Source organism: Cololabis saira, chromosome 8, assembly GCF_033807715.1.
Source record: "Cololabis saira isolate AMF1-May2022 chromosome 8, fColSai1.1, whole genome shotgun sequence".
NCBI lineage: Eukaryota > Metazoa > Chordata > Actinopteri > Beloniformes > Belonidae > Cololabis > Cololabis saira.
This window is the reverse complement of record NC_084594.1, coordinates 35,392,625-35,418,999: the sequence shown is the minus strand read 5'-3', so window position 1 is coordinate 35,418,999 and position 26,375 is coordinate 35,392,625. Positions and strand designations below refer to the sequence as shown.

General features: G+C 38.8%; 1 protein-coding gene across 6 annotated transcripts; it reads right to left on the bottom strand.

Annotated features, from left to right (window-relative positions):
- Positions 1-517: 517 nt before the first annotated feature.
- On the bottom strand, positions 518-22,480 carry sfmbt1 (Scm like with four mbt domains 1). Of its 6 annotated transcripts, none has more exons than XM_061727877.1 (22): positions 22,251-22,480; positions 18,843-18,951; positions 16,835-16,892; positions 16,659-16,753; positions 15,997-16,240; positions 12,558-12,646; positions 10,964-11,216; positions 10,684-10,781; positions 10,327-10,428; positions 9,915-10,074; positions 9,687-9,769; positions 7,175-7,301; positions 6,825-6,938; positions 6,277-6,316; positions 6,073-6,173; positions 5,854-5,993; positions 4,561-4,670; positions 3,955-4,130; positions 3,014-3,192; positions 2,694-2,918; positions 2,215-2,340; positions 518-2,046 (listed from the first exon to the last, which is right to left on the bottom strand). In XM_061727877.1, the coding sequence occupies exons 3-22, from the start codon at positions 16,857-16,859 to the stop codon at positions 1,906-1,908; spliced, it is 2,628 nt and encodes an 875-aa protein (XP_061583861.1). In that variant the 5' UTR covers positions 16,860-16,892; positions 18,843-18,951; positions 22,251-22,480; the 3' UTR covers positions 518-1,905. The 6 variants fall into 6 exon arrangements, with proteins under 6 accessions (XP_061583861.1, XP_061583860.1, XP_061583865.1 ...); XM_061727876.1 differs by having other exon boundaries at positions 18,847-18,951; XM_061727881.1 differs by having other exon boundaries at positions 6,106-6,173; positions 18,847-18,951.
- Positions 22,481-26,375: the final 3,895 nt, after the last annotated feature.

The window sequence follows — 26,375 nt, the reverse complement described above, 5'->3', positions numbered from 1 at the left end:
TATTGTATTTTGTATTCAGTATCTTTTATCCTTCTTTTGCTTGACCAGGGGCAAAGACTGCAAATTAGCTGAAGCTAGACGTCTTACATCACATTTTTCATTCTTTGTGACAATGTTGTATGTATCGTCCCTGTTAAATAAACATTAAAATAAAAAAAATAAAAAATGTACACTACACACACACACACACAATACAGTGGCTATCTATAGCTGATATAACATGAATTATTCCTATGTGGGATCAATAAAGTTCTTATTTTTGTCATCTGAGAAAATTAAATATATTATATTTGGTGCCTAACTGTTTCCCTGCGTGTGTGAATGAATGAATGAGACATAAAACGTAAATGTATTTGTAGAAAGGCGCTTTATGAAAATAAGTCAATTTACTTGTATTAGTTTACAGCGCAGTCTTGCCACATCCAATATGGCGGCGACGTTGACGTACGGCTCAGCACTCCATGGGGCGTCTACGTATACATGTCTATGTGTAGAACAACCAGGAATTGAAACAAACGCCAGTGGTTCATCTTTTTATTTTTAATTATTGCATCGATTTCATCAAGTCGCAGTAGTTATAACTGTAAATTATTATTTTTTTTCAATTGTGTTCTTGAAAGGAGGAAATTGGTTGATAAAACATGACAAAACAAGGGCTTTTAGATCAAGTGTAGGCCTGTTTTGTACAAATATATTGGAGTTAGGACATTTACACATTGCTTATGCAAACAATTAATATATCTTGCTTCAAAAATCACCCTGTTCCATTAGAGCATATTATATACACTATGTACAAACATGCACTGGTATACCACCATACAGTGCATACAGTTTTGCTTGTGCTTATATTACAGAGTCCTCACTGAACAGCACTTACATACAACATATCATTTAGTGTGAAATCAAAGCTTTTTCTCTTTTTTCTCTCCTTTTTTTTTACATTAAGCATACTGTATTTCAGAGTATTTCAAATGAGCCTTTTCAAACAGCTTGGATATGTTGTATGTTTAAAATCTAATACAGTACCCGAATGTGTCATTTATTTTTTATATTATGAAATGCCTGTATTCCTTTTTTTTATACTATCTGATATTGATGATTTTATACAACTTTCGGGATTTCAACAAAAATGGTCACCATTCCTTCCGGAATAAACCGAAACAGCTCTGAAAATATATATATTTGGTCTTTTGAAACAAGAGACCAAATGACACACTTCTAATGTGTTGTTATTCTAGGATACAGGTTGGAGTTTCATCAAACACTTTTTTTCTGTAGAAAAAAAAAAGTTTGTTACAACTGCTTACATCTAAGAGGCCTGTTATATGTACCAAAAATATTGTACACTTTTTCAGTAAGGCAGGCTGCAAACATCTTTGAAAATGGACAGATCAAAAGTTGTAGCTGTGATACTCAAGTACTCAAACTCAATGAAAACATAAGAGATTGAGGCACTCAGAAGGTACAGGGTTAAATTCAAGATTTAACAATAGCCAGACACTAGCTTTTTTCAACTTGAACAAAAGTGCAGGATAATGTCTTTGAAGTTTGATTTTACTAAAAAAATATGCAAGATTTAAGGAAAATTGCATTTATCTGTGCCATCAACATGCCTTCAATTAGTGTCCCCCTGTGCTTTTTTCAAAGAGTGCATGAAATGTTTTTGACCCCCTACTTCTTGACTCATTTTTCTGACGAAACACAGCTGCTGCTGATCTTAAATGTATCTGAACAGATGTGATACAGGCAGGATTCTAAAGGATGTCCAGTGTTTAAAAGAAAACAAAGAAGTAAAAATATGATAGTACATCTTCACCAGTTTTCACAGGATTAACATGCCAAAGAGGGTGCAGCCATGTCCAGTGTTTCTTTTGTTGTTTTTTTTTCTCCTTTCTTCCCCATCTACTACGTAGCAAACTGTTGATAAAATGCCAGTTTGACCCTCTCGATGTGGTGGCATAACTTTATGGCTGGTCCCAGTTTTAGGTCCATGCATTCTTGTACAGTTGGGAGGTTTAGCAGCAGTAGTGCCTGCCCGTCAATCTCCTAAGGACAGACATGTACATGTTAAAATGAGTTTCTATACATCCGTTCCATATGCAGTGTTATATTGTTTTTGACTTATTTTTTTCTACACTGAATGTAGTTAAGCCAAATTGCCAGTATAGTAAACACAGTGAGCTCTCTAAAGCTCTGCCCGTGACTATTTCTTACTTGATCCAAGAAAATCTTTGCAAGAGGAGCACAGTCAGTCGTCCTGATGAAGCGAACCACGTCAGGAACACTCCACTCTAGCGGGCTGGTATCCAAACATAATTTCTGAGGCTCAACCTTTAATGTCTACAAAAACACACACACACGCACACGCACACGCACACGCACACACACACACAGATAAGGCAAGTCAGAAACAGAGTCATATCTTAAAGTTAAAAAAATGGATGCTGAAAACATTTCTGGATCTAAACATCTCTCAAATGATATACTACTTTTTTTGATTATGAACAAACCTTTTTAAATGAGTAAAACGTACTATAAAACACGAACAGAATAACAGCTCAGTGGGGTAGAAACACCATTAAAAACGTCATAATGAATTAGATACACAGAAGAAGGGATCAATTTATTTTTTTCTACTTTTTTTAATGTGGTAATGAATCAAATTCCTTGAATTTAACTGTAATTGTGAATACCTTAGGTGAAGGGGGGTGGTTTTCGTCATCCGAATACGAAGGCGAGCAGGGTTTCCGGCGTCTGCGTGAGGGCCTGGGTGTTGCTGGTGGGGAGGGCGAAGGTGTTGTGGGCTGAGATTTTTCAATAGACTGCTCAGAATCATCCTGGAGATCGTCTTGTACCTCAGAACCAGAATCATCACTAAGGGAGTCATCTTCATCTAAATCTTCTTCTTCTCCACTTCCCTATGAGTCAAAGATAAGAACATCCATCTCTTTACTCAGAACTCAGCCATTTGCTAAATATAATGCTTAACGAACAGAATACTCATGTCTGGTACCTGTGGAGACCCAGCAGGTGTGTTGTCAACCGAGGCTGAGGAGCGTCTCTTCTTGTGGACAAAGAGCTGCTTCCTCTTCTTCCTCCTTCGCCCTTTCCTCTTTACACCACTCTCTAGATTTGTGTGGCCCCCAGGGGGGCGGCCAACACGTTTACTTTTCTTTTTTCCATAATAATAAGCTGGTTAGGAGACAAAATAACAACTGTGAAAATGTGTATCTGGGATAGCTTACTGACTTCAACTTAGCACAAACTAAAATTAAAACTAAATCACATTTATTAAGCTATAATCTCACAAAATCTCCAAGAAAAATGATTGATATTACATGCTTTTAATTCTTAGTGGGATGAAAAAAGGAGATAAAAACTATAATAATTTATCTGCATCCATCAAATTGAATAAAACTGCTGTTTTCTCACAATGGTATTGTTGTGCAGCTGTGATATGCCTATCAACAAATTCGTTTTTACCAGAACAAAACTGTATACAGCACTGCATGATGGGAAATGTAGAACAGCCAGGAACTAAAAAACATAATTGGTTCATCTGTTTATTTTTTTTTATGTATAAAAAGGATGCTGTTCTGACAATTTTTTTGCAAATCTGATCTGATTATGTAATCGCAATCAAACATTATTAAGGTTTCTTAAAGCTCCACCACCCTGCCTCACACAATACTTTTCTTCTGTGAAGTTGCAATATTATATATTACAGATTTTTACTGCATAACAGCTGATACCAAAGAAAAGGCGGTGACACATTATTGTTACTTGTTCATTAAAGTGAGTCTTTCAGCGACAGTCACATAATATAGGCTTGATAAATGAGAGGACTAGCATTGACCGGGTGTAACCGTGACAAAAGTTTCAAATTTTAAAAGGGGAAATGTATAAATGTGGTCATAGCTTAAGACAGGTCGACATTACTGCAAAAGCACCTACTGTATTTGGTCTTGGTGAGGACAGAACAGTTCTCTGAACAGCGCTCCAGAACCATGCGAGGCCCAAACAGGTTTGGGCAGCATTCCAACTTAATGCAGGTCTTCTTGCAGAAATCTGCTACTCTGTCTGCAGTGCGAACAATCTCCACTGTTGCCCGGTAACTCTTTCCTTTGTACCTGAAAAGAAACAAGAAAAACAAAGGTGAACAGGGACAATTCTGCATAATCTTCTATACGTAAACTGCAAAGTTAAACAAAAAATGCAGTCCTTCATAATCAAGAAGCAACATATGTCTCACTATTTTAACTTGAAATTTCAAAAAGTACATGTGTGATCTAACAAAGGTGCTGTGACCAGCCAGGTCTCTTAAATAAAATAAATAACTAAAAAGCCACCCCGAGGATGTCGGCTGAATCACTGATTAATAAAAGTATCAAGAGCCTGGGCACAGAGTGATTGTGCAGACAATGTTTCCATTTCTGCTTCAGATACATTTTTGAATCCATCATGTTTTCCAATAAGCCAGCTGTGAACAAGTACTTTATTGGAAAGATTTTGAAGGTGATGGGAATGATAAGTTTTGGATCATAGGGCGTTTCTTCTCACTTGGCTTTAAGCGTTTCTCCATGGCCCTGCCAGCGGCTCTCCTGATCCAGCTGCAGCTCTCTCAGCACACGGCTAGGCTTGTATGCTGAATTTATAAGCAGGCTCAATACCTGGATACAAGAAATAAAAAAGTGACTTTTTCAGTGTTATCTGCAGGTAGGAGGTTGATCTTTTGCATGCATTTTTGACACTGCATGCAACTGGTTAGCTGACACAATTCATTGGTATATTTCTGCCGTTAAAGTTAGTGTGAAAAAAACAACATATATTTAAACTGAACATTATACAATGATTTGCAGTTGTTCTGTTAAAACTTTTCTCTCACAAATAGCAACAAAAATCTTGCATTATAAGGCACTTACACACTTTTTTTTGTCAAAGGCTGTGCATCATGTGATAGGTGGTCAAGTTTTCCATCGTCTAACTAAAACGTATGTCTAATAACTGCTTTTAGTGTGATGTGTCATTCTCTAAGGAACTAAAATCTACGTATGCCTGATCCCATCTAGCAGTTCATCATAGTTTTGAACTGATGCTGAGAGTTTTCCAATGTTTACAATTCATCAGGGAAGACAAATGGAATACAGTGGTTGTTAGCATATATCAGTAGCCTGTGTTGAAAAAAATCGATTTTCCGATTCTAAATCGATTCTCATATTAATTCCTAAAAATCGATTCTTATGTCTAAAGATCGATTTTTTTTTTTCCATCATTTTCGCCAGGTGAACTTTAATCTCAGTAGTTGGACACACAGTTTGTCATGACACTTCTGAAAAATGCCAGGTGCTTCATGGCAATATGTGTGCCTGGTGACAGAATAAATTAGATAAGCTAAAATGATTTGTTTACTGCATGAACTGTCTTTTTTGCACTTTAAATGGATATTGAAAGGCCTGTTTGAGTTATTTATTTCTTAGTTATTTCACAATAATTATTGTGAAATTATTATTTCACTAGTTATTTTACAGTCATATAATTCAGGCAACAGCTCAAAAAATATTTTAAATAACACTAAGCCAAATCAATATCGAATCGGATGGAATCGTGATAATCGATTCTGAATATTAAGAATCGGAATCGAATCGATTCTTGACATTTGAATCGATACCCAGCCCTATATATCAGTTTGCTCTTCAGGGGTTTCTCCAACTGACTGCATTCCCTTTCAGGTAATCATCATTACGATTATAAGTATCACTCAAATATCTGACTGAAATGATGACCATGAAACTTCACACATGTGTTTAAGGATTGTGTTATTCTTTAAGCAAATAACTTGACCGGCCTTCTTACTTCTTTGAGAACAAGCACACAGTTTCCTGGGCCGATGAATTGAGGCAGCTCAGCGATGCGTCCCTTGTTCAGGTAGGGGCCCGAGAAGCAACGGTGGTTGAAGTAGATCTTGGGACAGCAGTATTTCCCGTTTCCCTGCCCTACACGTGTTCACAAAAATCAAATAAGAAAAAGTGGCACAGCCTCACACTACACAGTCAACCAGTAAATAAAACTTACAGTTTAATCTCACAAGGCTCGAGACAGTGTCACCTGTTTCAGAATGGTTTGCCATCTGCTGTTTGAGAGCGTCAGGTGATGAAGACTTAGACGGAGTCCTGCTTTGAAATCATGAAAATTGAGTCAGATGTTGAATGGGTGATGTTGTCTGATTTATTTAAAGCGATAATCAAATCAATATCTCACCCCTCCTTTTACACTTACTGTTTCTCTGGCTGCACAATAGCGATTTTTCTTTCTTTAACTAAAAGACATGGACAAATGTATTTTGTGCAGGTTGCAATATTCCATATTATTCTGAAGTCTTTGTAAAATAAATATTTCATATTTTTCAGTGTTGATAGTACAGGACTGTCTCAGAAAATTAGAATATTGTGATTTTCTGTAATGCAATTACAAAAACAAAAATGTCATACATTCTGGATTCATTACAAATCAACTGAAATATTACAAGCCTTTTATTATTTTAATATTGCTGATCATGGCTTACAGCTTAAGAAAATTTGAATATTCTGGGAATCTTAATCTTAAACTGTAAACCATAATCAGCAATATTAAAATAATAAAAGGCTTGCAATATTTCAGTTGATTTGTAATGAATCCAGAATGTATGACATTTTTGTTTTTTTAAATGTATTACAGAAAATAAAGAACTTTATCACAATATTCTAATTTTCTGAGACAGTCCTGTATTCTCATCAAAGTAGCTTTATAAAGACAATGAGCATGCATGCATGACTCTTGCCGTATACCTGAGGGCTTGATGGGGTAAACCAGCGGGTAGCCGTTTGTCTCACACCAGCTGACAGGGAAAATGTCAAGGGAATCCACATGAATGATTATCTCTGGCATTGGCTGCTTCAGACCTGCAAAAACATATACCGAGGTATAAGATCATTTCCAGAATCGAGCATCCCATGTACAAATTTTTGTCTCTTCAAGAATGTGCAGGATTGTTGTTGTTCTAGGTTTTACATGATCTAATCTGAGTCAGCTAAAAAGGTATCAGCTCAATCAAGGCAATTTAGTACTGTAGCAATCCATCGAATTTAAACTTAATACTTTATTCAACTGAACACATTTTTTCATTGCCACGTCTCACCTTCCAGACTAAGCCAAAGGTATTGCCCTTTAACCCTGGTGACTGTTGCAACGTGAATATTCTCAGGTGACAGCAGGTTGACGGCCTCCAGTTTCATGGCCTCTTTGAAACTGTGTTCACACTGGTCCTGGAAGATGAGGGGGAAAGTCAGTATCATAGCGGAAGCTGTTTGGGTGTTGTATTCTATTTATGTCTCTCAAAACACAACCATTCACAATCATTCAAACATGTAATGGTCAGCTGCATGCTACCCAATCATGTTGTTACTGCCACCGTCAGTCACATCTATACAACTCAACTTCTCACACTTTTGCTTAACATGTTAACATGTTCATTTAACATGTTGCAGAGAAAAAATTTAGTATGCAGTAAAACACAGCAGCACAGAGGCATCAGCAGCAATGATCTACCGTGTACCAAACGTATCCATGTGTCTATACCATGGACTGGATCACTGGACAAACCCTCAGTTTAAGTTTTCTAAAGACTTAGACCATGGGTATTCAACTATATTCGGCCGGGGGCCACATCTGCAAAAGGACTGCATGGGGAGGGCCGCACAATTTGAAAATTTGGGGGTTTTCAAAATGTATTTTGCACTCAAAGACGAAGACTTATGTATATATAATACATTTGTATTATACATTTGAATATATCTAGTTTACATATGAATTATGTACTAATTGTCTCCAGATTTAGTAATTGTGAATGTTAAATATAATATTCAGATAAAGAAATATTAATTTAAATGCAAGTTCATTTTGAAACCATGCATTGTGCAAACTTAATGAAGTTTATATTGACCTACTTTTAATAAAAAACGCCATAATGACAAAGCACCACTTTCCACCAAGATTTCCTTATTTTAATATTATATTAAGCATTGAGCACAAGCATTTGAGTTCATAGTAGCCAGTTTGATGTTATAAATAAGCAACCAAAATATTAACCATAAGCTCCTTTATTAATGACACATCTATGCTTTATATCAGCAAAACTAAACAATCATGAAATTATAGGAGGCTTAGAAGTTCCATCTGAAATGCAAAGTCCTCACTTATTCAAATGATGGTTTTTTTTGCTATTTTCGGCCGAACATTCGATGCATCACTATTATTTAAAAAAAAAAAAAATATATATATATTTTTTTTTTTGTCAACAAACAACCCCTTTTTTGAAATATGACCAGGGGCCACATAAAAGCTCCTGGCGGGCCGCATGTGGCCCGAGGGCCGCGGGCCGCCAATTGAATATCCCTGACTTAGACTTAACAAACTTTAACTTAAAGTCTGCTTGAATACACCCACGCAGTCAAAGTTAGGCTTGGCTCCCAGCTGCTTCAGCCAATCCAAGCCAGAGGAGCTGCTGAGTTGGCAGCAAATGTTACGATTGTAGTGAAATATCCCATTTCAAATTTCATTTCAGTGATGAAACCAGAAAAGACCACTGTGTTTAACCAATGCTGAGTTAGCAAAAGTTGCCAGCTGCTTAGCTAAGCTTCATAGCAAAAGTGATGACAGATGAGGAAGTGATAATAGCTAATAGCCACTGGCTAAACCTGCCACTGGTCAAAGGTCCAAGCCCCCAATTGTAACCTGGCGGTAAATAGTTAATTTCTGCAGCAAAGTGGGACATTTTAACATGGGGCTCAGGAGACTGACTCTCTTTTGGAGACAGCCACCAGTTCAGTCGCTGAACTGTACATTTTCTTGTGTCCTCATGGGCTTCAACGAAGTTGGAACACTGCAAAAACTCAAAATCTTACTAGGAATATTTGTCTTATTTCTAATTAAAATGTCGAATTTTTTGTCAAAAAAATCTCATTACACTTAAAACAAGAGTCATTTCCAGAAAAATAACTTTTTATTTGACAATTTTCACCTGTTTCAAGTAAATTTCACTTGAAATAAGTAGAAAAATCTGCCAGTGGGACAAGATTTATCTTCTCATTACAAGTAAAAAAAAAATGTTCTACTTATTTTAAGTGAAAATCTACTTGAAACAGGTTAAAATTGTTGTTTTTTCCAGTGATGAGTCTTGTTTTAAGTGTAATGAGATTTCTTTTTGGTCTAAAAATGACACATTTTAACTAGAAATAAGACAAATATTCTTTGGAGTTTTTGCAGTGAATGTTGGTACTTGGTCGATACCCAGAGTGGTCATAGGACTGGTGATACACATTTTAAACAGCTACAATCTTCACAAAGCTACACAGTGGCAATATATTTCATATAAAGATTTTACTTAAATTGATGACAAAAAATACCTGTGTTTGATCATGAAATGGGGAAGGACATTCAACTCTACTATAGGGGATAGTTTAATAATTAAAAATAATTAATTTGGACAAGCCAGCTTCATTAGTAGGTAATAATTACATCATTCTTCAGAAGACAGAATTATCATAACATTATTCTACAAAAAAAATCTGATTCCTTCATTATTTTTCTGGTCAGGGACCTGCAACTGATGGTGAGTTTATAATGGATGGCCATATGGACAGTTGACTCACAGTTGGAAAACAATGCTGAGGAGCCGCCTCGGCCTCGCACTGCTTCAAGTAATCCGCCCAGTCAAAGTCTGAACCACGGTATCCTGTCACAATGAGAAAAAAAAAAAACACACAGACACAAAGAAAGGCAGATGAGAACAGACTGGGAGGAAATTAAGACAGGGCTCAATAATTTCACTAAGATCCTAATATCATTATGTAATAAAGGGATATGCGTAACACACAAACCTGGCGGGGGGTTCAGTGGGAGCCCATTTTTGAGGCTCCATTGAGCAGGGAATATCCCTGGACTGTCTCTGTGACACAGGAAAGCCTGTCCGGGAACATCTGAGTCCTCGATACCACAAAGGTCATCCATCGTCACCAGGAAGTAGTTCTCATCGTACACCTGAAATACACAGATCAGTTTAAAACATTGGCATGTTGTCTAATCACACTCATAAGTTCTAATGATCTGTTTTGTTTGAGTAACTCTGAAGACTCAATCCTGAACAAAAAAATCCCCCAAACAAACAAAAACATATTTTGAAACAGTTTATTCCATAATCTAGTATGCCGAAGAAATGAATGGAGCAATTATTCTGTAATGAAGACAGAAATGCAGTAAATGAGAAAGTGCTTTGACAGCAACGTGTGTTACCTTGGTGACAGTAGCAGGCCTGATAGAAATAGGTGCATCAGGGTCAACAGCCTCTAGTTTCATCCCTTCCTTAAAACAATGAGAAACCCTAGCCGGCTGATCCTGAAAAGCACAACAAAAGCACATGTATTCTAAGTCATTTTTTTATTCTTTCCTTCAACAACTTTCTGCAAAAATATCAGTAATTAGAGCCTTAATTGGCAAAACCTTTGTGTGTAGTAATTTTAAAAAGCCAGCTCTCTTCTAGTTAGCGCAATCTGCAAACTTCGCTCAATAAATGCTTATCAAATCATGGACTGGTCAATAAAAGGTGGCATTTAGGTCAGAAAGAACAACTAAGTGTATGGTTGGCTGTACCTTGGAAAGCTCTGCAGTCAGAGCTTCATTCTGAGGTAAGTCTCTGATCCTCTGTCTCACTTCTTCCCACTCCTCCACAGTCCGCAGCGCCAACAAGTCTGGAGAAAAACACACACAAATCAACTGCTGAAGAGCAAAATCTGACTACTTAACTGAATGAATGTCTCTCTATTTCAATTAAGGATCATGCCTCATGTGGCAGTAAACTTATAAATAATGTTTTTCTTTCTTTGGTTGTCCTTGTAATTCTAAAATCTTGACCCCTGTCCATGCGACTGACCTGACGGGGGCCTAAAGGTGCGGCCGTGCTCCTTGGCCCAGCCGGGTGGGTGCAGGCGTGGGTGCAGATAAAAGAGCCAGAGAGTTGCAGGTGTGTCTGGGAGGCCCTTGGTACCCATCAGCCGTAGCTTCAGCCTTCCGCCGATGTTCTCTTCCACTTCAGCAGCCCAAGCCGAGCCCGGCTCCACGTTATCCTGGAGCTCCACACAGCAGCCCGCACTTAGGAGGTCCACCGGGTCTCTGCCACGCTGGGGCTGCAGGGGGCACGATGGTGGGTGAGAGAAAAGCAAACAGCACGCGTGGAAGAGAATGTGTAACATGACTTAAGTGATAGAAATTAAGTACAGTGGCTATAAGATAACTAATGGCCATGAAGAATTTCACAGGCAGACAATTTGTTTTCAGCACCAAGTCCGGAGGAGACAAAAGCACAGAGACTTGTGTTTTAAAAACACATATGGAGGTACAGATATCGCAATTCATAATATACATGAAATATTTTTTAATTTAGGTTAAAATACTTTTTTAAATGGAAATTTTATGTTTGAGATTGTCTTTTTTGCGACTTCAAACTTGGCATTAAAAAACACTACTCAACCGCTTGTAGAAGTAAATCAATCCAATAAAGACAAGTGTGTGTGTGTGTGTGTGTGTGTGTGTGTGTATGTGTGTGTGTGTGTGTGTGTAAACTGTCACAGTTCTTGTCACCCACGGTTATTAACTGCTATATTGATACTTTTCCAATGTCAGTTGAATGTCCTGCCTTTCACCTTCAATACTACTACTACTACTACTACTACTACTACTACTACTACTACTACTACTACTTAGGGCTGGGTGATATATCGAGATTTTAATATATATCGATATATTTTCAAACGCGATATGGTACGGGACAATATCGTTTATATCGAGAGAAAAAAATAAAAATAAAAAATGTTATGATTTTGATATAGCTTATTTTGTGACAAATTGACTTGAATGTTTTATTTGAGATTTGCACAAATGTTTTGTTATTTGCACAACTGTCAACCTCAGTGGAAAAGTCTGCCTGTTACTGTCTACATTGTATTAATTGCACAGTGTATTTTAATTGTTATGCAGGAAAGGGATATTTGTTTTATTTTATTCTAGAAGCATTTTTATTCTATATATGCAGGCAGTTTATTTTTATTGAATTTGTTTTATATATTTTGATATTGTGCAGACCTCTGTTAATAAATGTACCTGTGTGACATTTGGCACGAGGCTTTGTATTAAAACTGACTGTTTTTTAAGGGTTTGCCTCAGAACAAATGAAGCTAACAGAGATGCTATGCTATAATGCTTTGGGGGAAACCCCAATTATTGCACAGAAAAGATATTGATATATATCGAGTATCGCCATTCAGCTAGAAAATATTGAGATATGACTTTTGGTCCATATCGCCCAGCCCTACTACTACTATTACTATTACAACTTTATTATTGCATTACTGCACTTAAAAAAACTCAATAAAGTTAACACTGACAGAAGGGTTTGCTCAATGCACAGAAAGGGACTTGAGTGACATTATATGTTACACCCCAGTTATGAGCGTCTTCCAAAGCCTTACCAATTCCAGCAGGCTGGCAGGTGCGCTGCACTCCTCGGCCAAAACTTTTTCCAGCAGAGCCTCCCAGTCTTGATGCTTCTCAAGGACACCTGAGGTGGATAATTAATAATGTGTTAGTTTATCAACCAAATAACCAGGGATGTCTTAGTCGCTCACGTACTGGCATCTCTTTGCGGAACATTTCCCTTTTTTGCCGGTTATGGTGCCTGTAGGTAAGAGCCACTTTCTGGAAAGGCATGAAATTAGATCACCTCTTTTTCCCGCCACCCGATGTAGACAAAAAGGTGTGAAAAAGAAGAAAACTGGTCGTATGTGTGAGGGCCATTCCCCCATACCGTGACCGTGTGAGAAGTTAACAACTTTCTGATTGTGAACGTGTGGCGACCATAATCCTAAGCACAGAGCTGCATTCTGCTCCAGGGACGATCAGCACTCATAGATAAAACCTGCTCATAAATGAAACAGCTGATGAGCAAGACCCGGACACTTTGAGAAAGAAGGTCCTTAAGCATAGGAGCTTCACTGCCGGGTGTAATTCACATATCCGCATGCTGAAACAAAAAGTGCGCGAAATGGAAAGAAAGTGGTACTCTTGTAAGTCTGTAAACTCTTATTTTGTGTGGAAAGACAGTCTAATAGTATATAAAAAAGCCATTATTAAAGCTAGAACAGCTTATTATTCATCGTTGATAGAGGATAATAAAAATAACCCACGTTTTATCTTTAGCACTGTACCCAAGCTGACAAAGACTCACAACTCTGCTGAGCCGTGCATTCCTGCAGCTCTCAGTAGTGAAGACCGAGTTTCTTTAACAGTAATATCATCAGAATTAGAGAAGAAATCAACCAGAACCACCCGGTAGCGGCTGTGGGGCTGGTTGATTTCTTCAGCTTTAGCGACTTCCTTAGGCTCTGACTTGACTCTAGACTGCTTAGGATATGTGCCACAGGTTTTTAAAGTTGCAGTAATTAAACCTTTACTTAAAAAAAACCTTCTCTTGACCCAGACCTTTTAGCTAATTACAGACCAATTTCCAATCTTCCATTTTTATCTAAAATTCTGGAAAAGGTAGTTGCAAGTCAGTTATGTGACCATTTGTATAGAACTGATCTGTTTGAAGTCTTTCAGTCAGGGTTCAGAATGCATCATAGCACAGAGACAGCACTGGTTCGAGTCACGAATGACCTTCTTATGTCCTCAGATAAGGGATTAGTTTCCATACGGGTTCTACTGGACCTCAGTGCTGCTTTTGACACTGTAGATCACAGCATTTCACTTTACAGGTTAGAGCATGTTAGTGTGATTAAAGGGACAGCTCTTAATTAATTAGAAAGAAAAATTAAATCATAATTAAAAGAACCGTTAGCTAAACTTCAGGCATGTCTTAGGGACATCAAGGACTGGGTGTCCGGAAATTTTTTGCTTCTAAATTCCGATAAAAAAGAGATTATTATTTTTGGTCCGAAGCATCTTACAAAAGGATTAGATGGTGTTGCGATGGCTTCCAGTACTACAGTGCAAAACCGTGGTGTTATTTTCAATCAGGATTTGTCATTTAAACAGCATATTAATCACGTTTGTAAAACAGCGTTTTTCCATCTCCATAATTTTGCAAAGATTATGAACGTCCTCTCGCAGAGTGATGCGGAAAAATTAATTCACACGTTTGTATCTTCTAGATTAGATTTCTGTATTGTGTTATTGGCAGGATGTCCAAATAATTCTCTGAATATCCAAAATGCAGCAGCGTGAGTGCTGACAGGAATCAACAAGAGAGACCACGTCTCTCCAGATTTGGCCTGACTCCACTGGCTCCCTGTAAAACTCAGAATCCAATTCAAAATGTTATTATTTGCGCATAAAGCCCAAAATGGCTTAGCTCCACAATATTTGCAAGACCTAATAGTACCTTATGTTCCCAATAGAGCTCTTCGTTCTCAGAGTGCAGGTTTACTCTTAGTTCCTAGAGTATCCAAATGTAGATTTGGAGGGCGGGCGTTCTGCTATCAGGCACTGTTACTATGGAACCAACTTCCAGTTTGGGTTAAGGAGGCTGACAACACCTCCAACTTTAAAACCAAACTTTAAAAGTGTATTTTTAGTGAAGCCTATAGTTAGTGTTTAGTAAAGCCTCTAGTTAGTGTAAACTCTAGTGTGTTAGGGCCAGTAGTCATAGCTACAGCTATAGGACAAAACTAAAACAGCTCATCTTAAACATAGCTTCATCGTAGATATGCTGGTACAGAGCTACGCTGCAGGGGGAGAACAAACATGATCCACTGAGCGGTGCCCTTCACCCCTCCTTCTCTTCTCTTTCCTTTTTTCAGATCAACCCTCAGTTTTTAATTAGAAGTATTTCATAACCATCACTGTTCTGCATTGTTCTTGTGGCTTGTTGTGTTGGTCTGCCCCCTCCTTTTCTCTTCTTTGCATGTTTGCAGGCCAGAGCTTCAGGAGCTGCATGCTGCCCTGCAGTCCACCCTCTGATCATCCCAGTCTCTGCTGTCTACATCTGTTTATATAGTCATCCCTGTACTGCACCAGTCAGCCTTTGGTCTGTCTCTCCTTTCTCTGTTTTTCATTCTCTCTGTCTGTTCCCTCTTTTCCTGATCCAGGTCCAACTCAAGTTTTCCTCCCTCGTAAAGGGGAGTTTTTCCTACCCACTTTTGGCTTGGCTTCTCCCACTAGGGGAATTTTTACCTGCCGTTGTTTATGTTTATGTAATAATTGCCCCGGGGTCATGTTCTGAGTCTCTGAAAAGCACCTAAATACAACTTGTATAATGTAATAGACGCTATATAAATAACATTGAATTGAAGTCTTCTTTTCTCACTCAACTGTCACCCACCCTGAATCAAACCATCAGTTTTAAGATGGGTGCAACATCCATTCATGAAATTAGATGATTTGCTGAATCACACTTCTAGTCATAATCTGAATTTTAGTAGTTCTGGTGTTTTATGTTTTAACAAATACGTAGGTAATCAATCATCAATTAGAAACTACACACATAAAAAGTGCTGCAGAGCTTAGCTCATCCATGCTCAAACAAAAAGTATTTTTCACCAAACTAGAAGATGAGAATGAAAACCCTAATGTGCATGCGGCATATCAGACCATGGTTCAACAAGATTGCAATTACTTTGTTCAGTTTCACTGACAGGCTGCAAATAAAGTTTGGACAAAGTCACAGTGCTGTCAGAAATTGATTTGTGAATAGTCATTCTGAAACCTGGAGTTCAACATTTGGCCACGAATTCCTTCCAAGTCCTTTTGTAGCCAGAAGTGAATACATTTGGACAATAGGGTGGAGCCCGAAAGTGATGCTTATCAGATGACTGGATTTAATTATTAGCAGAAGAACTACCAGCATGCTGATCAGTAGAAGTGACATTTTGCAGTTACAGCACTTCTGCAACAACCCCTTATATTACTTACCTGCAGGAGGCCTCATAGTCTTTCTGTGCTGCCGGCTCCAGCCCAAAGGATGAAGGTCTGCAGCCATGATGTCGCACCAGAAGTCGGCACGGCGGTCGTCCTGGAATCCCTCGTAGCGCAGCAGCAGCAGCTGGCCACATGTGGTGATGATGCTGGCCACCCAGTAAGGGTTGTCAGCCTCTGAGCGCAGACACACCTCCAGCTTCATACCCGGGGTCAGACCTGTCTGCAGGCCCTGGTCCACCTGGGAGATTTTGTTAGAACACAGCACATAAACTGAATAATATATATGAAAATAAAAAGATTAACAAAAATGCATACAAGATGGGTATATATTGCATGAAGTAACGGTTAACGGTGCATGAAATAACAGTGTGCTATGTGAAAATATTCTCTTAGTGCGGTTCTACAATGACTTTTTTGTGCATGTTTGGATGACACTTAAATTGTTTTAAAGGATTTCAATAGTCAATACCTTCCATACATTTTAGAAATACTTTCATAATTATTGTATAGCTTAAAAACAAATTATCAGTCATGTTGAAAGTTATTGAGCTCTTTAAACAAAAGCAACGATTAACTATGAACAGCTGTTAACAACTACTAAACTAAGATGATTCAGATATGTGATATGTGCATTAGCTGTGAAAACTGCCACCCACGTGTTTGAAGGCGTGATGGGGCACAGACACGGCTCCAGTCTCATCCAGGTAGTCATCCCAGATAAAGTCAACCACATCCTGAGTACAGTCTCCATCTGGAACACACACACGTTATTTTTTTCCTATCCTCTTTCACCTCACTTATTTGACACAGCTGCCCATGGAATAGTTCTTACCAGATCCGAGGGCCTCCTGGCTCATTCTGGTGCTCCCTCAAAGCCAAAACTAGGGGCTCTGAGAAGAAAGAGGAGGGGAGGGTGTTATCAGACAAATACTTTTTTGGATTTTTGAGAAGAAGTTGCCTTTAGTTACAGATGCTCCCATTCAAAAGTCTTAAAGGAGCATGAGGCAGGATTGAGGCAGGATTTATGAAAAAAATTCTTATACGTTTTAAGTTTTCTAGTAATAACGTCAGATGAAGCGTTCCAAACCAAAAAGAATGAGCCCTCTAGCGTATCTCTCCGCTGCCTTGAACAGGCTGTGTGCTGCAATTCCGGACTGGAATTTCCCGCGCTGTCCTGCGGATGTGACGTCACGGGCACGAGTAAACATTGGATACGCGTTTGAGTCATGGAGGCAGCTTCAACTTGAATTGGGACTGAAAACAGATGCTGACATGGCTCATTTCCTACTGACCAGGTAAAATAACATTGTAAGTCATATTTAGAGTTTGATTTGATAATCACATGAGATTACACACGCGCTCCCGTGCCGGCTTCACTGTTGGCTGCAGGAACCCCGACGGTCGTCGTGGCGCTAATGAGTCTCATTTCTTATTCTTGCCTCATGCTCCTTTAAAGAAGTAGGAACGTATCAAATATATCAATAAATGTAAACACAAGTACTAATATAAAATATATCTGAAATATAAATGTACATTTTTCTTATGTATCTACAGTGTGATAAATAACACAACAGTTTACAAACAGTTTAATATAGAATATTGCACATCAAAATAGTAAATCCAGTAGTTATCCAGTTTGAGGAAGTGAAAGAACACTGGTCTAATAATCTGGGGGGAGAGAGAGAAGAACAGATTTTGCTTTTAAAAACACTCCTCACTCATCTGTAGAGATTATATCACTATGCAACTGTAACGTGGCAAATGCTATTGCTATGCATCAACAATACACAAGCCAGACTTTACTGGCCAAGATCACCAAGCGCTGGATAAGGTTGACCAAGCCTTCCTCAAGATAGCAACTACAGGACCGTCTCAGAAAATTAGAATATTGTGATAAAGTTCTTTATTTTCTGTAATGCAATTAAAAAAAACAAAAATGTCATACATTCTGGATTCATTACAAATCAACTGAAATATTGCAAGCCTTTTATTATTTTAATATTGCTGATCATGGCTTACAGCTAAGAAAACTCAAATATCCTATCTCAAAAAATTAGAATATTCTGGGAATCTTAATCTTAAACTGTAAACCATAATCAGCAATATTAAAATAATAAAAGGGTTGCAATATTTCAGTTGATTTGTAATAAATCCAGAATGTATGACAATTTTGTTTTTTTAATTGCATTACAGAAAATCACAATATTCTAATTTTCTGAGACAGTCCTGTATAAGAGAAACATACTTTACAGCGGTCTACACAAATAAAAACATGACACCATCAATCTGGCAGAGCAACGTGCACCACAGGCTGGAAACAAAGAATTGAGACTGATGTCCCAAAAGTCAGGGATAACATTTCTGCAAAATAAACAACATTAATATTGAGAGTACCTCTACCTGGTTCTGGGCTAGGTACTTCAGTAGGATGCCAGATGGCACATTAAAGCTAGAAAATATTTAAAACCATGCTCATATCATCAAGTACAACTTGAAGTGAAACTCATTTGAATTCTTCATGATTAAATCCTGCTTGAATGCCTTTTCCAACACTGATGTGAAAATTCAAATGGCACCTTAACATGACAGTGGACACACATGTCAAGCTTTGACACATGGATCCCACCCATGTCATTGTGAAAAGCAGATAAAATAAAACGAGCTAATGCAATAAGAGACGTGGCATGAATGTGAAAGAAGCGAGCGCTGGGCGTAACAATGGCAAAGACTCCACTGAGGTTAGCCCGGAGTCAGCACGGATCCATTCAGCGGACTTGTCAGCCTCGTCTTTGTGAAATCTGACGTCTCTATTAAAACAAGGGGCTGCCATCAGAGCCTACCTACCTCCCGACCACCAGAGTGTTGCCACGGCCCTTGTGCTCCACCAGGATGAGCGGCTCCTTTCACCAGTGACCCTGGACCAGATTCCTTCTGCCTTTCTGTCCCTCCCTAAAACACACACGCACAAAAACCAGAGGGACACATTATCCTGACATGACGGGGTCGGGCCACAGTTCTGACACAAAAGGAGAAAAAAAAGAGGAAAAAAAGCCATGGATAAAGGAGTAGAAACATACACCTACCTTTTAATATGCTCTATCCTAAATCTTTGTTAAATCAAAGTGATTGCTTTTGACTTGGATAAAGATTCAGCTCATTTTAGATAAAACTGAAACATTCAAGATCAAATAAATGAGTCTGACCTTTGTCTTTGTACATTTCCACACAAAGCTTGAATGATTTGCTATGACTTTAGTAAACTGCCTATGCTGTAGCCATCTGCCAAAATTCACTGTGCAGGCTCAGCTTGCACAAGCACGCAGGAAGAAAAGCAACTTCCCTTGTTTCATATATATAGTAAGTGGTCTGGATGGACCACAGCAAGCAGTGGTCTGCCAAAATCCTGCACCAGCTAAAACCCTGGCTGAACCTGAAAAATAAAAAGGGTGAAACATGCACAACCCACGCCAAAGCAGACAAGCACAAACAAGCACTCAGAAAAAAAAAAAAAAACTGAGCTTCATCATCTTTACAAGCACTTACTGAATCATATTCTCATCGGCACTTAACATGCCATCAAGCTTTTCTAAAAAAAAAAAAAAGAAAAAGCCTCTCTGAACCTCTGACGTCTGGGTGAGAAACACAATGTGACCACTTATGCACTTGCACAAAGTCAAAAGTGTTGAAGATTTCCCCAAACACTACTTTAATGGCATTTATAGCTTATGAGTGAGTGATTTCACGATACAAGTGGTACCATTTGAAGGACTACCGTACTGTTAGATTTTTGAATGACCCCATCGAAGCTAGTCTGTGTTGGTTACATACCCAAACCCTCAACCCTGCTTGGAATGAGAGCAACACAAACTGATACATAAGTGCTACCTTGAATCCCCCCTTACAGGAGAAGCAGACCACCTAATGCACCAGAATATGTTCATGATATAAACAGAACTTGAAGAAATTACAATTTTTCTAAGATGGCATATTGCCAGGCGATACGATTCACCCCTTCAGAATTTAATCCGCCAATTTAAATTTTCTTTCCCCTTTAATTGCAAATCACAGTTAGCTGCCAGTGATCAACATTCAGGCTCTGGGTGTGAACAGCAAAATGAGAGCACAGAAAAACATCCAAAAAAATGCTGCAACACTCACACAACACTACCACTTTGTTTGATCATAAAAATAACCTTAACTTTAGTTGTACTGGTGTTTTCTTGTAATTATTCTATTAGATCATAATTAAATGTTTATTTTTTGCAGTTTCCAATTTTGCAAAGCTGTTCTTTAACATTATCTAACATATACGAAAGGTATTTGTTTTATGTTATGTCCATGCTTTGGACTCCATGATTTTGGACCCTTACTGCTCAAAGCATGCTGGTGTTTTTCCTGTCATGTGACAGTTGTGTGCACCCAGTTCTCCTTTAAGCCCACTGTCATGTTAATGATTTGAGTTTTCTTTGTTGTTTTCACAGCATGGAAGTCTAAAACTAGAATTAAAGAAATAAATACAATTTTAGAAATTTGACTTGTAGTAAAACATTTTTCTCATCAAATGTGAAAGAGGAACAAAGAAGAGGAATGTTTAGAAAAATAAGTCATTCCAACTTTATTGGCAACAGTGTACATTTTTCCATATCAGCTATTTTTGTAACTTCAAATGAATTTCTGTAAAGTAAACTTTATGAATTCATTTTAATTTTTTCATCCATTTCAGTCCTGTTATAAACAATGTTAAATTCAGCTCAATTCTTTTGAACTGTGATGACTGCAGAACTGTCAAACGGACTTTGCTGATATCTTATCACCACAAACATCAGCCTTATAGGTAAATAACATAACAGAGCAAACAGAGATGAAGTGGATTTGAATCCATATGGCCCGTTAAGATGATGTAATAAAAGTGATCATATCCATCGATGAGCAGCCAGGTGATCCCCGACTGTTTTGTGAGATAGCTCATTCTTTACACTTCCCAGATGGATTTAAAAACCATCTAATACTCCAACGGTATGTATAATGATTGGTGACAAAAGATTTGCATTAGAAGCCCGTCAGTTCTTCTTTTTATTTTTTACATTTTACGCTTCACTTTGATCGTCCGTCCTAGTAGGCCTGCAACTTCAGCCCATACAGAGAGCTTTACAAAGAAAATGCACTTCATCTTCCACTCAGCATGTAGTATAGTGATAGTAGTAGTGTAGTAGTGATAGTGACGTGCACCTGGACCGCGCCGTGCACTTGCACCGTCTCTGTTTTTACGGCCATTGTAAAGCGGCACGTCAAGCCTGAATTATGGTTCCGCGTTAAACCGTGTACCGTACGGTGCGCGTCGCCGCGTACCTTACGCATAGGCTCTGCGTTGGTGTAACGCGGAACCATAAATCAGCCTTTAACCGGAGCAGCGCGCTGGCAGCGAGTTGCTCAAGTTGCACGGCAGGGAAGTTATTAAGGGTCAGATGAAGAAAATATCGCATCGAGTCAAAGTGGGAAATAACAGCAAAAAATAAATGAATCAGACCATTCTACCTTCTATCACCCTGTTAAAGCTGATTAGTTTATGACGTTTTTTTGGCGATATCATTTGCTGCACACAAACAAAATCGGATGAGGTCGTGCAACCTTCATTATGTAAGACTTCGACATTGTAAAATATACTGAGTTATTCACGACCAAATTGCTGTAAATGTCCACACAATTCTTTGAATTGTGTCCCCGCGCTGCTTTCTGTTCTGGACACGGAGAGATGGGCCATGAATGGGTTTGCAGAGAGACGGCGTGTGACGGTCTATAACTTTCACATGAAGCACAACACAACCATTCTGGTGTAATAAATAAAAAGATCCCCCCTCCTGGGAGTGCGAGGGCCGTGTGTGACTGTGAGGACACATGGCAGCAGCAGGCTGTGTCTGAGTCAAGTTAAGCCTGAATTATGGTTCCGCGTTAAATAGACGCAGAGCTACGGCGTAAGGTACGCGGCGACGCGCACCGTACCGTGTACCCTACGCCGTATGCTGTGCGTCGGTGTGACGCGGAAGCATAAATCCGCCTTTAGGGAGCGTCGCGGCTCAGGCTGCAGAAGTGGCTCAGAACAGAAGGGCACTTACCCTCGACCGAAACACACATCTTTTTGAGAGCCGGGAAAAAAAACGAATACGCCACCACGATACGAAACAGCGCTAAGGAAACGTGACAAACAACACAGAGTATGTGAATATTAAGTCTCAAAATCCGCTCCTTACCGCTAAGTAGTTTTTCCAAGTGGGTTTTTAGATGCCGATCCTCTCCGCCTGCTGCTCAGCAGCAACAACCGTCAACGCAACCCGAAAAAGCACCGACTCGGCCCCGGTCCGACGCTTCAAAATAAGACGTCCTGGCCAGCTCCAGCTCCAGCCGCAGTCAGGGCAGCTACAGAGGGATGTTTCTGTCGGGTCTGGGTCGCCCTGCTTCCGCCAGCGCAGCAGCTGAGTCCCGTCAACTTACTGCAGTTTCCGTTTTCGACCTCATTCCAATATGGCACAAGTGGCCAGTGCGCATGCGCCGCCGCCTCTATGCCTCAGAGCGAGCGGGGCTTCATCATCACACCGACTTCCATCTTCACACAATAAAACATCACACGAGCGGAGTCAAGAAGAACATTTATAACACATAGACAAAAGAAAAATAGGAAAATACTGATTATTTCTAGCGTACATGACGTCACGTACACAGAAAGGGGACGAGACTGATCAGCCGTGTAAGGGGTTTATGCCCGGTGAAATCAACACTTGAGCTGGAAATAATTGCACACACAATTGACCCAATTTTTTATAAGTGTTCAGGGTTTTTTGGGGGGTTTCTTTTCTTTTTTTTTTTTTACGAACAAGCTATTTATCATGCACTGAAATAGCCTATCACGATGTTGAAATGGACCGAGTTGCTTTGTTTTCTATTCTGTGTAATATTTTATAAGTAAAAAAAAAAAAGGAAGATGCCCATCAGTGATAGTGCGATCAAGGGAGAATGATACGGCACTTTTGATTCAATCACAATAACTCGGCAACATAAGCGCATATAAGCACACATTCTGTCATTGCATAGCGGCACTTATGCTGCACAGGGATGTCAAGTCTTTCTTTCCTTTTTTTTCTGTTTCGGTGGAGAGGGGCGGGAGAAACTGCTGGAAATGTATGTTGAGTGTGAATGATCAGAGTCCATCCATTTTATATTTTAAACCCCACTCCACAATAAAGAAACATCCTACAGTATCTCATTTTTGAGAGCCTTCCCCGGCGCATTCAAGCAATCTACTACATTTTTGCGGTTTGCTTGGACTGCATAAAAGCTTTTATCTCTGATCGTCCTCCCACAACAGAGCAACATATAACAAAAAAAAAAGAAGCCAGTGTCTGTAAGGGATACCGCGGTCGTCAAGACTAACGAAACAGTCGGAGACATTATGAGCCTAATCAAAAGGGAGTGTGCGTTTATTTCCAAATATATTAATTTACTTGACAAAATAACGAGGTGCATATGTCGTAAAGCCTTGGAAAGGATGATGACTCATGTTGGGAAATATGGGCTTCGAAAAATATATACCAGAGAAAAAGTTTTTGTGTTTTTTTTTTGTTCAGGCCATGTTATTTGAGTTTTTTTTTTTTAATCGGTCTAATTTTAATGTGGCATTTGGGGATGGATTTGGTTACGTTGAAGCAAATATCTAAACTATTTAATCAGCTTATGTTTCCACAGCATCTTTCTTTGTTTTGGTTGTATATCCCGCCGCAGATGGGGATGCACCGCCGGGTGCAGAGAACAGGCTGCGTCTCCTGAGAGGACTGGCCGCGCAGTTCAGCACAAGCCCGCTAGAGGGCAGCAAAGTGTTGCCTATTGTTTCCTGACAAAATCCCTTTGGAGTTTGGCAATTGATTTGATTTGATTATGACACTACTAGCATTATCAACACAAACATTACCGAAAAAATAGTGTCTGAAAAGGCACAGGCAGAAGCATAGTGCTTATATTAATGCCTGTCATACAAACGAACAAACAAACAATAGCAAAACTAAACCAGAAAATGAGGACCAATAAGGTTTACATATATAGTAGTAAAGACATTTTTTTAAAATAAATATCAGAGAAGAACAGCAACAAACAAAAACAAATAAACATGAACATTTGTAGCTTTTAAAGATTGCTCTACAAATCTTTTTTTTGTAAACCGAAAATGAGCTGCACATTCGTAGATCTAGGTTAGCGTCATTCCATAGTTTAACTCCCACAACAGATAAATATACATCTCCTTTTAGTCTCTTTTCTAGCTTTTTGTACAGCAAATTTACAAACATCACGCAAATTATATTTTGACTCATGTATTGAGAAAAAACATTGTACACAGACAGGGAGTAACTTTAATTTAACTTTATACATTATTTGCATTATTTTATAATAAACCAAATCATAAAATTTCACAACATGGTTATTTTATAAACAATGGATTTGTATGTTCATAGTATCCCCTCATGCAGGAGCTGGTATGTATTAGAGACGTGCCTAAAAAGCCAAATGTGTACAATACATGAAGTAAACGAAACAAAAAAAACAACAAAATTCTGCATTTCCTTTGAAAATGCAGGGTTTAATACTGAGATGCTGAATGAGGGCTTAACTGCAGAAAATCAAAAAAATTGCCAAAGTTGGGTAAAAAGTTGAATAAATGATACAAAGCTCAAACATTTGAAAACTCTTAATATAATGAACAAATAGATGCTGTGAAGACAGGAGGAGGCACTGAAAAGAGGAATATTTGCAAAATAGAAGAAACTGGGCTTAAGACAGGAAGAGAATCCAAAGAGAGGAAGATGATGTTTATAGAGAAAGATCAGCTGAAGAGAAGATAAGCTGAAGCTATAATTTGAGTAGAATACAAGAAGTTGACCTCGAAAGAGGATTATCCACCGAAGAGAAGAATAAGACAGGAAGATGGACTGAAGAAAGAAAGAATAATTTAGGAAGATCAGTTAAATGTAGTAGATGAGCTAAAGAGAAGAAAAGCTGAAGAGACGAAGCTCGTCAGAAGAAAGGAACTCTGTTTCAAACACTCAAGATGATAAAAGAAGGGAGAAGACAAAGATGAGCTGAAGACAAGAGGAGGCACTGGAAACGGGAATGTTTGCTTAAGAGAAGAAGATGGGCTTAAGAGGGGAAGATGATCTAAAGACAAAAAGTTGACCTCAAAGTTGGAAGATCAGCTGGACAGGAGAATGAGAGCTGAAGACAGGAAGACAGGCGGAAGTGAAGAAGAATAACCTCAAGGCAGGAAGAAGAGTTAAAGAGAACAAGATGACTTGAAGCAAAAATAAGCTGAAGAGAAGAAGATAGACTGAAGAAAGGAAATCTGTATGAAGAGAGGAGGATGAGTTGAAGAATTTAGTCGAAAGTACTGTAGCAGAAATATCAAATTTAGTGGCTGAAAACCATAAAAAGAAGGAATGATAGCTGCGTTGTGTTGATATAAAATACAATTGTTGGAATGTATGGAAAAGGTGAAAAACCTTTTGAATTGCTAAAGAACTTGAAATTCATCCAAATAAAAATTAAGAAGAATAAAAGGAAGAAGAAGGGGGGAAGAAGAGGAGGAGAAGAGGAGTGGAGCTCAGTAGAAGGAAGAAGAGGAAGGGATGGACATAAAGACATAAAGGAAGACATTAATTAATTCTAAGCGGTATGTGTGGAGAAAAGCAGGCACTGCTCATCACCTGCCCGATACCATCCCAACAGTGAAACATGGTGGTGGCACCATCATGCTATGGGGGGGATTCAGCTGCAGGGACTGGACGACTGGTTGCAATTGAAGGAAAGATGAATGCAGCAAAGTACGGAGATATCCTGGCAGAAAACCTCTTCCAGAGAGCTCAGGACCTCAGACTGGGCCGAAGCTTCACCTTCCAACAAGATGATGACCGGAAGCACACAGCTAGAATAACAAAGGAGTGGCTTGAGCTAAACTCTGGGACTCTTCCTGACCGGCCCAGCCAGAGCCCTGACCCAAACCCAACTGAGCATCTCTGGAGAGATTTGAAAATGACTGTCCACCAACATTCACCATCCAACCTGACAGAACTGGAGAGGATCTGCAAGGAAGAATGGCAGAGGATCCCAAATCCAGGTGTGGAAAACTTGTTGCATCATTCCCGAGAAGACTCATGGCTGTACTCGCTCAAAAGGTGCTTCTACTCAATACTGAGCAAAGGGTCTGAATACTTATGACCACGTGAAATTTCAGTTTTCCTTTTATAATAAATTTGCATATGGTTCTTAAATATGCATGAGCAGTTAAAAGATATTTGTATGTATAGTATGCATATGTCATTTTTATGTTATTGATA